Source organism: Opisthocomus hoazin, chromosome 2 (assembly GCF_030867145.1).
Source record: "Opisthocomus hoazin isolate bOpiHoa1 chromosome 2, bOpiHoa1.hap1, whole genome shotgun sequence".
NCBI lineage: Eukaryota > Metazoa > Chordata > Aves > Opisthocomiformes > Opisthocomidae > Opisthocomus > Opisthocomus hoazin.
Window position 1 is genome coordinate 45221953 of NC_134415.1, and position 14949 is coordinate 45236901.

Sequence of the window (14949 nt, forward strand, 5' to 3'; positions counted from 1 at the left end):
TAAGGCAGTGGAATGGAAATTTAAGGGACTTAACTGGGGAAACTAGGACCACAAAAATGATCGGAGGGATGGAACACCTCTCCTATGAGGAAAGGCTAAGAGAGCTGGGGCTGTTCAGCCTGGAGAAAAGAAGGCTGCAGGGAGACCTTATAGCAGCCTTCCAGCACCTGAAGGGGCCTACAACAAAGCTGGAGAGGGACTTTTGACAATGGCATGTAGTGATAGGACAAGGGGTAATGGCTTTTAACTAAAAGAAGGCAGATTTAGATTAGACACAAGAAAAAAATTCTTTATTACGAGGGTGGTGAGGCACTGGAACAGGTTGCCCAGAGAAGCTGTGGCTGCCCTGTCCCCAGAAGTGTTCAAGGCCAGGTTGGACAGGGCTTTGAGCAACCTGGTCTACTGGAAGGTGTCACTGCCCAAGGCAGGTGGATTGGAACAAGATGATCTTTATAAGGTCCCTTCCAAGCCAAATCATTCTATGATTCTGTAATTCTACGAAATCAGTTTGTTTCCACCCTCATTTTATAAAGAGAGACTTTATCTTCCTGCACCTGTCAGTTTACACTTCTGACTCTGTTGGGTAAAGACTGCTGCTTGCAGAGAAGCATCGTGGCAGTGCATTGTGCTGTCTTGACCTTGACTGGAACTTACAGCTTCTGTTGTCATAAAATAATAATCAATATTAATCAGTCAGTCTAGTTATATGAATGTCTTCCCCTTGGCTGAACAAACCATCTGTATGTATCTACCAGCCTTCCACACCATAAAGGTGCCACCAGTGCAATTGATTACTCAGTACGGTTAACTACACCCTGCAGGATTGTGACAGAGGAGATGTGTCTATGGTCTTAGGGCATTCCTGTCAGGGTACTTCTCAACACAATTCATCCTGTCCAGCTGAAATGATGACTTAGGAGCTGGAAAGCCCTAAGGCAGAATCAGATCTTTGAAGTTCAGCTGGACAGCCTCTGGGTGCCCCTTTGAGAGCTCCAGGCCCTGGAGAAACATGGGGCTGGCCCTCAACATTCTTATACTGGCACATAACCAACATAACTATGCAAAGGAAGAAGCTGAACTAAAACACACAGGCATTTTGCATCTGGAGGACATGTTCTCAAAGCAGCAAAACGTCTTTGTTATGAATGTAACATATGTGGTACTCTCCCTCTGTTTGGCAGGAGATAAGTAAAACAGAAGCAAGGCAAAATGAAAACAAAATGGAGCATAGAGGCATCATGAAACAATTACAGTGCTGTGTCTCATTAGTATCTAAATTTGGGATTGCCAACCTTGTTTTAAAAACAGTTTTGTTCAACACTCAGTGACAGAATTTAAAAGCTGACATATCTTGCTGTATTGTGGGCCACAGTCACAGCTGGTGTAAATCAGTATAAACTAATGAAGTCAGCAGAGCTTCTCTGATTTACACTAGCTGAGGTTATGGCTCAATAAGGTTAGACTTGCTTTCTAGGAGTGTTCAAGGAAGCCAACTTTTGTGTGTCCTGTGATGAAGTGGTTATTTATAATGGCCTTCAGTGTGGTTTGGAGCCAAATTTCCACATCAAAAGTAGCTTTATAAGAGATATCCTTACAGTGAGGTTCAGTGCAAAATCATGGCTTCAGAAGCCAGCTTTTCTTGTGCTCCCAAGTATTTGATTTCAGCCTGAAAACCATTTGAGAAGCCAAGAAAAGCAGAGCCATTCCTGCCTACTTCCCCAGCTCTGCTTCATCTTTGAGTCACCTGCATATCCAACAGACCCCGACCTACACTGCCCATTTATCAAAGCGAGTTACTCTAAGTGTCTGTTTATTTATGTTCAGAAATTCCTAGCAAGACAGACAAGTTTCATGCTTAACCTGAAAAACTGGGGATGGAGGTGGAGTTCTTACCCATTCCAGAGGTATTTGTTTGACTTGGCCACTAGTAAAAATAAAACACAATAACGTCTCCTGGAGTCACAGCGAGAGGTGGAGGTCACAAGAAAACATATCATGTCTTTCACGGGTCTTCAGCTTCAGTGCACTGAATTATGACTCCTATTATTTACTTACTGGATTCCCCACCCTGCACACAGGCTCCAAGCATTCAAAAAGCAGCAGGTCTCCGCTTCAAAGAACTGCCAGGCTAAGCGAGAGTGAAATCTGTCCTGAAGCTACACCAATCTCCTCCTCCACTTTTTATCTGAAAGGTCAGATGGTCTCACAACCCTCGGCTGACTTCTGCCATCTTCTGCTCACTGGACTGCCATGTCTGCAGTCCTGCACCTCCAGGCTTTGGCACTCTCGTCTGCTGTATTTAACTGCCAGGCTCTCCTGGCAAATGAATTCACGATGCAGCCAAACCTGTCCTCCATGCCCAGACTGCCCATGTGTTGCAGCTCAAAGTGGTCTTTTGCAGAAACATAGTGGTTTTTCTTAGGAGTGCCCTGCTTCCTTGCCTGCCCAGCCTTGATATGTTCTATCAGATGTCCGGACATCACAGGCTCTTTCATTGACTTTGTCACTTTAAAAGAGACTGTCTTCTCTAGAACTTCTTGCTAGAATTGGGTCTCTCCAGTCTGGTTCTTGAGATTTCAAACTAGGGCTGAAGCCTTTCCAAATCTCCCGAGTGGTTTCGACACATCGTCTTCAGAGCGTTGTGCACTTCCATATTGTCTTCAGGGGGTTTAATGCTCTATGGGCTCACAGGGGCCAAGCAGACAATTTTGGGGCATGCTTCCAAAACTGGGATCTTCCAAACTGACAGCACCAGAGAAATCAACATTGTGGGCTGAATACGAAACGTCAGTATGTAAAAGCTTGTCTCACATCTTATCCTCTTGTGAGATACCCCTTTCTCCTAAAAAGTCCAGGATTGTCCTCTTCCACACCCTCAGGTTTTGCTTTTGGTCTCTTCTCTCTCCACAAAAGATCTGATAAATCTTCTTTCATTAAGAGTTGCAACCTCCTTTTCCAGGGGATGTTCCTGGTCTACTTCAGAGGTGGTTAGGGAACCCCATTCAGGTACTGTTCAGACACCAGCCTCCCAAGTGGGTTGGATTTTCTAGGCACCCAGCACACCAGTTGAGTGCTGTTTTTCTGGGTACATAAATATCATGCACTGTTCCTCCCTTATTAGATTTTTTTTTTCTATGTAGACATTTTTTCTTGGTATCTATGGCTTAATATGGAACCAAGGTAAAATCAGAAAATAATTTCACAACTAAAACCAACAAACACAGCATCTTGATATCTGACATACGGCTAGACAGATATACTAAAGCACCATAAATGCAAAATACACCTTCTGCTCCCCCCTACTTCTATGCCTTGATCTAAGGACTGTGATTAATTGTTCCTAAGAGTTTGTTGGGTTGTTCACTTATTACTTTAGAGGCAAATATTGTATTTTTCTGCATGATACATCTCAAAGACCTATTATTTGCTTCTGTTACATTGTTTCTATTCTCCTCAGAAACACCCTCACAAACTGCAGAAAGATCTGCCACAACCACCACCCGCTACATGTGCTATGTTTTCTTCTCAGCTTCTTCAGGTGAAGCAACTGTGAGGTGGATTTTTTTTTCTTAGCCTGGGCATTGTTCAGCTTTTAAAATGGTCAAGGGCACTCAATCTTTCCGCTTTCTAACCCAAAACAAAAACCAAACAGAATTCCTACCTTTTTTTAATAATTTCCAGAAGGACTTGTGTTTGGTTGTCTCAAAATCAAGGGAAATTCTCTTCTCTGCGGAATATTTTAAAAGCAGAAGTCTACCAGGCAAATGAATTTTGTTTCTGTTAACACCATCTAGCAGTTTTTCAGTATTTGGCTCGAATTTTGATTTTTAATGCATGTCCATTCTTATTAGGGTTGAACTGGAAGGCAATCAGACAATTCTCAGACAACAAGCAGGAAAAAACAACGTAAACCCGTTGTCCCAGAGGAACTAGTAATAGTTAATCACGCACAAGTAACAAAACCGGTTTCCTCACCATCAGAATTTATCCTGAACCACAGAGTTATAGAACTTTCCTTGAATCTGGTTGGGGCAAAGACAGGAAACTGCATCTTCTAAACTTTAGAAATAGATCTTAAACATGTAAACATAAAATATTATGCCCCTATCTTTTAAGTAACATTTATATTATCTAAAATAAACAGTCCTTCTGAAGTTAGTCTGTAATTGACATCTGACACAGTCCACATTGCAACAGATGTGATAACCGCAGTAAACAGCAGAAATTATGCTTCTCTGTGCTCTGGGAAACATTCATATTTCCTTACACAGATAAACTTTATTTTGTTGCTATGCAACCCTCACACAACACACTACATTCTGCAGTAAATAAGAGTACAGATTTTACAACTGAAGGGCAAGCATGTGGCCTTTTGGGTTTTCTCCCCATTTTGAGTTCCAGCCCCAGCTTTAGTGCACATTGTAATATTCCATCATTTTATTACAAAGCTGCCTCTAAAGCTCAGTAAAGGGTATTTCAAACAGAACAAAAAGGGAGAATCAGAATGCATGAGTCCTTCTGACACTGATGGGAAACAAATGGAGCCAGTGATGTCAGTGACAGTGGAACAATGAAATCAAGGCGCTTTTCTTTTTGTTTTTTTTAAATCTTCCTTAAAAATGAACACTAAATTTCCATAACAAGGTTTTCAAAACCTTTCTGCAGCGGCCTCTCCCTGCTCCCAGTAACAGTGCTATACACGCAACAGAAGTGAGACAGATGAAGAGACACCCTTCGATTTACCCAGGATGATATTAGTAGAGTCTTACCTCCTTTGACTGCTCACTTTGTAGTACAAAGCTATTCCTTTGCTCTTTACAGTTTCAAAATTTCTCTAGAATTCAGTGGGTTTTTGGACTATTTACAGAATAGAGCAGCAGATCCTATATTTCTCTGTATCCTCATCATAAGAAGAGTGAATAACACCAAGATTTATCTGTCTGAAGGTTGTTCATGGAAACTGAATAGAGCCATTAGGATCTTCACAAATCATAGGTTAATAGCTCAATTATTAAAGTTTCTCTTTTGCACATGGCTGCCAATCCTACAAACTCTACCAGGTAGCATCAGCCTTCACCCGCCACTGTCAGCAAATGAATCCAGGTGAAAAATGTGACTCAGAGTTCCAGCTGGGTGCAGTTGGCACAGTTTGGTGAAGGCAAGAGGGGTACAAGGGTTTGCACCAGCCAAGGATCTGACCTATACCTGATGCACATGCCTAGCAGCTGTCTGATTACAAAGGGGTTTGTGTCACTTCAACAGCAGAATTTCCCCAATTTCGCGTGCTGTTCAGTTCTTTACAACTAAGAGTCCTCTTAGCTCCTACAGCCTACGTGCTACAAGCCCGCAAACTTATAAAGTAATAGCATGTATCACTAGGGAAATTACACTGTTCATAAGAAAGCAAGATTTAATCTCTACAATCTACAGTCTAGTTTCTCTAAACAATGAGCAAGAAGTATCTTTTACATTTTAGATATCTGCATTTTGATAGCTGTTTGCTATTACAACATTTCACTTTATAGTTTCATTTTAACAGCTAAGTTACTTCCAGGCATGTAAGTTAGTATTAGCATTTGTTGCAAAACACCTTGAAGTTTCTGTGTTGGTCTTGTGTAAAGGCCCATCTTTAATCACATCTCGTAGTAGCACAGCTTTGCTTAACAGCCTAGGAAAATACGGAAACACCTGTAAAATTTGCTTCAAATACTTTCTTCAACAAGTGGTCTCCTACAGACCATCCCTTCTCAGGCAGGATTGCAGGATGAGGCCCAAAAAGCAAACACAGCTGATTTAGTGTGGTAGCACAATTTCTGTACAACAGGTAACACACGAGGCAATAATCTTCAGTCCTAAATCTTGGAAAACAATACTTGATGTCTTCGTATCAGTGTCCTGCTAATTTCTTCTATTCTCTGGCAACCTAGAGGAGAAGTTACATATCAGTTTAAAGCCCTGATTTTCTATCCCACTTTAAGCCTTTTCTTTTTCTGTCCCATAGAAATCTACATTCTGCCAGATGAAATCCACCCTTCAGTGACTGAAGATTTGCCACTACTTTTCTATGGATTTACTGCTCTCCTTGTGAAAAAAAATCTTTTATTGTTTTTACTTCTTCTACTCAGTTCCCCCATCTATAAGACAGGGATAACAAGTCATTTTCCTGTTCTCCATAGACAAATCTGTTTGTATTGCAAACATTTCCAGCTCCCTTCTGTAAGTTACTATTGCATTTTGCCTAGGGCAAATGAAACCTATGAGAAAATGTGATTACTGAGAGGAAATGTTGATGTCTCACCTGTCAGTGCCATTGCCAGGCGAAACTCTTCCTTCAGCATCTGGAGAACTTCTTTTGCTCCTTCTTCACCCTAGGAGATTAGGAGACAATATATACTATTATGTGTACATATACCTCCTGTGTGTAGACAGACACATGCATACATGTGCCAACAGAGTTTTATGTACAACTAACTCCTGAGTACTTGTACTATCAAATTTTAGATTAGATGGTCTGGATACACACACACTCAGATACCATCACTCACACTCAGATACCATCACACACACTCCTGTATGCACACGTGTACACATATGCGCATACGCTAAGCCAAAACAGTGAGTCTAGGTATCTAGAAACGTAAACTTTAGCTTTTTCTAACTTACTTGATAAACCAAGCCCCAGATGAGAGGTCTTCCAATGAATACGGCTTTGGCACCAAGAGCTAGTGCTTTGAGAACGTCTGTGCCTTTTCTTACACCACCATCCAGGAACACCTCCACCTTCCCCTCCACAGCCTCAACGATTTCAGGCAAGACATCAATCTAAAAGAGTGAAACCAGGAATAGAGCTTGTCTGCTTCTGTCACCCTATTTATTTTTTGAATGAATTCCTACATACAGGATCCAAGCTTTAAAGAAGCTAAATGAGCAATTGCATGTCTAACTGTATGCACAAATGACACAGCTTTGTACTGAAAAAGAGCAGTGACTTAGCATGTTAGTAGATACACACAAAGGTCAAATTTATTTGGAGAGTCACATATATAGAGTGAGAATCAGTAGGGTCACACAGAATGGCTATCTGATCCCATCACGTGTATCTGACACAAGCCAATATCAGAAACTTCTGAAGAATATAAGAAACAGCAAGGACAGAGGAGGCCTTTCCTTGATATTACCCCCCAAACTTCCAGTGTTCACTACTTCGGGGATAAAATTGAATCACTGTCACTTTTTAAATAATTATCTTCACTTTCTTCTTTAAATTTATTATTCATTTATACTAAGGGCCAGCTAGCATCCAGCAGCAGGCATTGTACCTATGGCCATGGAGTAAGAGAAAGATGTGCCCAGAGGAACTTAAGAGTTGGCTGAAAAATGTTAATGAATGTATTTTTCCTTTTAAAATGCACCTTGATTACAAGACTAACTGTAGAGAAAAATTCTTCATACAACAAAAAATTAGGTTTCCTCTGAGCTTTGAGCAAGGTGGGAAAAGCTTGCTTTTAATGCACATACACATTACTTTCACCAAGCTCTACTTCTTCCCTACACCAGTGGTAAACACAAAGGGGAAAAGGATTTTTACTGTTCCCAAGTAAGTAACCAGGGAGTTAAGTAACACATCCACACCACGCAAGAGATCACAATGACGAGATGAGCCTCCTGAATTCAAGCCTCAAGCATTAATTACAGGGTAACCATTCCTATAATGCCTAAATAGTTTCTGTTCATGAAAATCAGGAATGACACAAAACTGGAAGCCAAGTACTAAGGAGACTGGAAACAGTGTGTGGTAGTAAGACAAAAGGCACACAAATTCATGTATTTCAAATACGGATGTAATTAATTTCCTTTCTAATGGATAAAAATGACTAAGAGATGGGGAGAGGAAAAACTTGAAAGTGCAGTTTGTTTTTAGATTTGGATTAAAATTTTATTGAAGTTTGGCACTTGCTGTGATTTTTTCCCCCCTCCCTTTGGTTTTGGTCTCTTGCCAAACATATTTTGGGTCTACTTCCATATACAGAGACTGCTTTCTAGATCCCGACAAACTGTACCAACACTAAAGTGCTATAATAACTAAAGTATGATGCAAACCATAATTAAAACATAGATTTCCTCAATGTGTAACTAGATACTAGAAATATTAACCAGCTTGGGTTCAGCTCATGTTCTGAAAACCATGAAATTAAAGCAAATTTTTACGTTTCTAAAACAGAAACATTTAGCATGATCTGATACAGATATTTACACTATGAAAACTGCATTGTGAAATGTAGTTCTTTGTATGATGAAATCCAGTGAATACACCGGCTTTAATAGTGCCTTCTCCTCTGCACTGTGGTGTTGCAAAAGTATAACTCCTAACAAGTAGATTGCAAGTTTAATTTCTGTTCTGCTGCAGTTGGCAAAAAATAATTCATATTTCTCGAGCTTTCTCATTTCTCAAAATGATGTTTTTAATATCTTCATACATTCTTCCTGTTGGATTATCTCACACACAGACTTGCCCAAGATTTTCAAATACTCTTAGTGAAATTGGGGAATACCTTCTGAAAAGGTCACAAGTAGATTAAGAAGACAGAACTTAAAGAAGAAAAAGTCATTTCAGAAGTATTAGGCACCCACATTCCAAAAAGTCAATTCCCCTTAAGGTGTCTAAAAACACCTGCAAACTCTCCAACAGCACAAAATCACATTCAACAAAGAAAAATATCAGTCTCTTTTCCGAAACTAAAGAAGTCCTGATATCGAGCGCAAGGGGGTGGTGGTGGTGTCCAGGAGTACCTGAAGACTGAGGCAGGCAAGAGCATCTCAGAGGACACTGTCTCAACTTAGTTAATCATTTAAGAAATCATTTGTGCTGGCATTTAAATCCCCAGTGCAGGGCTTGGCTGGTGAAGAACCAGGAGATCAATGGGTGCATGTGAAGACTTCAGAAAAACCAGTGGGTAAAGCCTTTCGCTGGGGAAATTCCCAGCTGCCTCCGAGGAGACAAGCAGAGAGCAGAAATGCTCTAGGGAGGGGGGGGGACACACCAGCAGGACAGCCGAGCAGACAAGACTCCACGTGCAAAACACTCTGCAGTGAAAAAGGACTTACCTGTCTCCCTCTTCTTTCAGAAAGTCATCATGGAAAACAGGAGGTTTTTCATCAAGGACACATCAGGAATACTGAAACAGTCACAACTGGTCTTTGATTCTCCTTCTTTTCATTCTCTTTTTACTTGCACAGCTTCCCACACCAAATGAAGAAGGGTGAGTGATGACTGGAATTTTGGGGGGTTTCCTTCAGCCTGAACACATACTTTTTCATTTTCCTTTACTACTTTTTGCCAGTTGAGAACTTCTCAAATCCCTTTCACCTTTGGAAAAGGCACGGGGTAGCATGACAAGGAAAAGGAAAAAGGAAAAAAAACTGTAATTTAACCACTGTACCTTTTCCAAAGGCAAAAATGTTTGAAAGGAGAAAAATGGAGAGTTTCATTCTGCCTCTAGCTGTTCCATAACTCTAATTTTTCAGAAGTCTTTGAAGAGTATCACTACAAGAAAGACATTGAGTTGCTGGAGCGTGTCCAGAGAAGAGCAACAAGGCTGGTGAGGAGTCTAGAGCAAAAGTCTTACAAGGAGTGGCTGAGGGGGGACCTTATTGCTCCCTACAACTACCTGAAAGGAGGTTGTAGTGAGGCAGGTGTTGGGTCTCTTCTCCCAGGTAACTAGCGATAGGACGAGAGGCAATGGCCTCAAGTTGAGTCAGGGGAGGTGTTTAGATTAGATATTAGGAAAAATTTCTTTACTGAAAGAGTGGTCAGGCATTGGAACAAGCTGCCCAGGGATGTGGTTGAGTCACCATCCCTGGAGGCTTTCAAAAAACGCGTAGATGTGGCACTTCAGGATATGGTTTAGTAGGCATGGTGGTGTTGGGTTGATGGTTGGACTTAATCTTAGAGGTCTTTTCCAACCTACGATTCTATGAAAAGGGAAAAACAACTCCAGTACAATCTTTAGTGAACTGCAAATAGCAACAGGGGGTTTTCAAAAAAGGATAAGGAAGGAGAAATAAAAGAAAAGACTGCAAAAAATCTCTTAAAGACTTTCCAATTTCTAAACATTTAAATGACAATAGCACACTATGTGAAATTGCTCTTCTAGATTTCCATGCAGGGTGCTGAAGCCAAGGACATGGTGCCAAGGTAGCTTGAAGAAACAGCCACATATAAACCCTCCTGTGGTTTTTTCTATGATCTGACCAAGGAAAGGCTGCATCTAACTCAGAGTATGATGTGACATACATAGAGCAGCAGAGGGAGATTACTGTTCATGGATTAAGGCATATAAGACACACATTTGCAGGTTTTCTTCCAGCTGCCCTGTGTTCAGAGAAAGCAAACAAGAAGCCAAAAGGTGGGGAGAACCAGACACTACTGGTGTATATTGGCACCAGTACTTACAGTTGCAGGGACTCCATCAAGCTGTCGTGCTCCATGATTTGACACCAGGATACCGTTTACCCCAATTTTCACAGCTTCTTTAGCATCATCAGCTAGAAAAAACAAACAAACAAACAAACAAAATATGCCTTTCCATAACTGGGAGCTTATTGACACCGTGATGACGGAAATTTTGTCATCGCTAAAAAAAACACTGCCAGATAATGCAAAGCCATCTTAGGGCTTTATCCTTCTAAAGCTGCCACCTCAACACAGAAAAAAGCTTTATCTTTAAGTAATAAGACCAGAAAAGTCATTTGAAATGTTGGAACAGAACATTTTACCACTTTGGATTAGCAGCCATTTTGGTTGCTAGCCTTTATTTTCTCTACTATGTCCAACAACTCACCACTGTGAAATTATTTTGCTAAATTATTTTCTCCAAACCAAAATTATAGGCATGATTACAGTAATAATCCATACTTAATGAAACCTCTTCACCGTGCTCAGTGCTCTTTTGACTGAATGGAAAGCCAGCTTTCCTTTAAGTAGCATACAACTCAGATAAGAGTTAGAGTTCGCCGGCGCTATGAACCAAGCAAGTCCAATCTTCCTGGCTGCATCCGATTTCAGATATAACTGACAGTGCCCGCTGACCAACTGACTACTTCAGTGCCAAGTGGCTCTGGTCCCTACCTACTGAACATCAGGGTAGACACACCCTGTAGCACAGCCATACAAACCATCTGACAGCTCCAGGTACTTATCTAAAGCAGCTGCTTCTGCAAGTGTCTTGGTTGCTGGGTTCCTAAGCATGCATGAGAAAGATAAGGTTTCTTCTCTTTGATTGTTTTTGGAAAATCTTCCCTACTTAGCACAGCACAGAAATCTGAATGTGCATCCCACCATATGCTGTATCAGCAAAGCAGATGCTTGCCTTTAAAGAGTAATGCAATTCTATGCAATTCTACAGAAATTTCCCCAGCATGAGTACTTTTCCTTCTCTGGTGCCTCTGCAAGAAGGGACGCCTTGCCTTCCTCACGGGAAGTGGCAGAGCTACACACCCCTGAGGATTCCTTTCGCGACGATGGGCAGCGAGGTCAGCCCTCGAAGCCATTTGATGTCCTCCCAGTTGACGCTTGCATCAATCGCCTCAGCTACGTACACAGCCAGTCCACTATTTTCTCCAAAGTCTTTCCCTGAGGAGAATGCCAGGTCACTGCTTGAAAAGTTTTTTAATCTAAAAAGACAAAAGACATAGAAAAACAGGCTGAGAAAGATTTGTTGTAGCCATGAATCAGTCCCTGATGCCAGCATTCAATACACCTGTGTTAAACCTTTGCTGTACTGCAGGGCAGGAGCAAAAAAGCCTATCCCAGCATGTCAGATCATAGTTCTTAGTAAGCCGAAACCTTTGGCTGGCAAAGCATTCCATAACATTGGTGCAAGTTTCTCTGGCGCAAGGCAACAGTCCTAATGCTTTCAAAATAATACGATAAAGACCAAAATCTAAAGGTTCAGAATCAAATCCACAATTAGGAGGAAAAACCAGCAGTGAAAGCACTAATTTGGGCTCAAACATCTGTCCTCCCATAGACCTCCTGTGTGACTTTGGACACAACACTTAGCCACTCTTTTTGCCTCAGTTTCCCACCATAAAATGGGAGCCACAGTATCTGCCAGGAGCACTGTGAGGATAAATGCATCAGAGGCTATGGGACATTCAGACCCTAGAGTAGTACAGGCTGGATGCGAGAAGAAAACACCGATCTTGCTTGACATAACCCAGGACCCATCGAAGGCAAGAGGTGCACCTCTACTTACCAGCAAAAATACCCTTATCTGTCATGCAGCAAATTTGGTTTGGGGTATTTTGTTTTGTTTCTAAATCCAGGGAATTCAGCTACTGGAGGGAACAGGGCATGGAGTATGTGGGAGGGGAGAAGGAGGAAGGGAAATTTTGTTAAGCTACATGTGTTAGACAGATCTGCATGAAGCCTTTCAAAGAATTCAGAATTTTCATCTGTCCAACAAGACCAACATCCAGCCAGTTCACCTTGTGTCTTTTTTGTATGTTTCCTTGCAAAATGCAAGTGGCAAAAATGAAGTTCATATGAGCAAATAATTGCTAGTGTTTCCATTAACACCAAATCAATTTCACCAGTTCTAGGAACTGAATGGCAAGTGACAGCCCCCACACCAAAGAGTTCACAGCCTTACTAGACAAAGCAGGAGAAGGGGAAAGGAGCATGAATAAAGAAATTCAGGCTGTGCTTGCATTAGAAAGCTGAAGCAGCCCTGAGTGCTCAGAAGCACTAAACCACTAATGGCTACACCAATACCACCAAGGACACCCATGTCCCACATTACGCCAATTGCTCTGTCCTTTGGAAACTGTGTCTCATTCCACATTGTGCTATTTTATACTCATATTCCACATTTTGGGAAATGCACGGAGGTTTTTTCATGGAAACTGGCTTGTTTCGCTGCCGATTTCATGCCTGCAACAAGCAGCATTTCACATGTTTTTTCTGTTCAGCTCCAGGCCCAGAAGAAAAGGAGAAAGGAGCGGGCTCTCAGCGAGATCCAGCTTTTCAGCTGTTGGTTTGCAGAGGGTGGGGTATCCAGAGAAAAACAGAACCGTGGATAAGATTATATAAATAACTGTTGTTTTTCTTGGCCTGTGAAATGCAGATCAACACTTGTATGAATGTTGCCTTACATACGTTTCTGAGCACAATGGCACCTTGTTGTTGCTTCGAAACTTTGTTGAAATCCTGAAGCCAAGAAAAAGTTATCACGTAACTGAGCAGAGCCCCATGCTAGGAGAGTTTCAGCACCGACTCTGCAACAAAATGCTGTCTGAGTGTCATTCTGAAATCTGAAGTGATTAATTTGAACCTTTAAAGATTACTCCAACTTCATATTATTTCATACAGTTCACTCAAACAAAACCTTGTTACAGTTACATCAGGTGGGGTTAAAGTGCTTCAGAAACACTCTATCACTGTCCTCAAATATTTTTGGGTTCTTTCACTCACATTCAAAAACTCTAACCCCAGAACTTAAAATGATACTGCCCCTAAAAAAAAAAGCTATTTTAAAAACTTTTTTTTTTTTTTTCAGGTAAAATGACAATGTGTATCAATAATGTTTTGTCAATCACAGATCTATAGCAGAATTCCTATATAGGGCATATTTTAATGTTAGATTTGTCAGGGATTTTTTGTTTTCTGGTGCTTGCCTCATAAGATTGTACTTTAATACAGAAATCATAGGCAGAGTTAAGGTTGCTGTGACAGCCTTCATCATATCATCTATTAGCTTCAAGTACAGGCATATGGGATACATCTGACACCCCAAGCTCTGGAGGTTTTTTTTTTTGCCTGCAAGGTGAAGAATCAGATTCCTTGCATAGTCCCATGGCTTACCTTCAGATTTAGTATTATGAAAAAGATGACAGATCGCAGGATGTGATATTATATTTCTTGCCATGTACGTTACATATGTTATGTACATAGCATAACATAACACAGCACAGCATAACATAACAGCCTTAGGAGACATAGGAGGACACTTCACATTCATTGACAAAATTCAAAACTAGCTTTCACTCATAACTCAAAGTTATTCCACTTCAAAATATGTTCAGCTACCTTTTTTTTTTCCTTTCCATTTTTGTGTTCATTTGCAGGCTCCGAATAAGAGCAAACACAGTAGTCCCAATATATGCTGTGGCAGACTGCGGTTACTACCAAGACCTACCTGCAAGATTTTTCCAAGATTTTTAGCTCCATTTCGCAAACTCAAGTCCTGGTTATCCCATCCACTAAATATTCTTTCAGCCAGTCCTTGGCTGCCAACACTGTGCCAGTACCTCAGCATGTGTTTATCATGGTGGTTTCTACAGTCTACCAATTTATATTTGCAAAAGGCTAGTGAAATTAGTGCCCTTACAACATCACTGGATAACTCTATTAAAATTAAATGCTGCATAGACCCCAAATTAGAGAGGAACTAGAATTCGTGCTGAAGTCAATCATGAGGCCACAAATTCTTCTGAGAAACAGAAAATTCCCCAAAACACATGTGGGGGTAGAAATTGTCCTCATGGAGAATTTAGCAAGGCTGATCGCTATGTGTTTCTGTGTTTGAATAAAAGAAGAGTTGAAGTCACTTGGAAAGGCCAATGATCAGTAGTAACATGGCCCTGGGCCCAGTGCAGTGTCATAGGGTAACATAGATTAGAAGGGACCAGAACATCAGTTGGAAAGGACCTTTGGTCCACTTAGTCCAGGCCCTCATTCAGAGCACAGCCAACTCTGCAGCCGGATCCATGTTCAAAGTCAGAGTAGATTGCATAGGGCTGTATCCATCTGAGTTTTGAAGATGTCCAAGGATATATTGACAGATGTACACAAACTCTAACTTTGCCAGTCTGCAGCCTCATGTTGCCTGGTGCACAGTGTCTTTTACAGTCTGCAAACAGCCAAGAAACTTTAGTGTTGTCCCGAAG

The 14949-nt window shown here is 41.2% G+C and overlaps 1 protein-coding gene across 1 annotated transcript in view; it reads right to left on the reverse strand.

The window, feature by feature from the left end:
* Positions 1-273: 273 nt before the first annotated feature.
* HAO1 (hydroxyacid oxidase 1) overlaps positions 274-14949 on the reverse strand; it is a 31485-nt gene continuing 16809 nt past the window's right edge. Inside the window, exons 4-8 of the mRNA XM_009935964.2 lie at positions 11498-11673; positions 10454-10545; positions 6664-6822; positions 6299-6368; positions 274-5923 (exon numbers count right to left, since the gene is read on the reverse strand). Coding sequence (XP_009934266.1) covers positions 5853-5923; positions 6299-6368; positions 6664-6822; positions 10454-10545; positions 11498-11673 — 568 coding nt within the window. The 3' untranslated portion in view covers positions 274-5852. The remainder of the gene's footprint in view (positions 5924-6298; positions 6369-6663; positions 6823-10453; positions 10546-11497; positions 11674-14949) is intronic.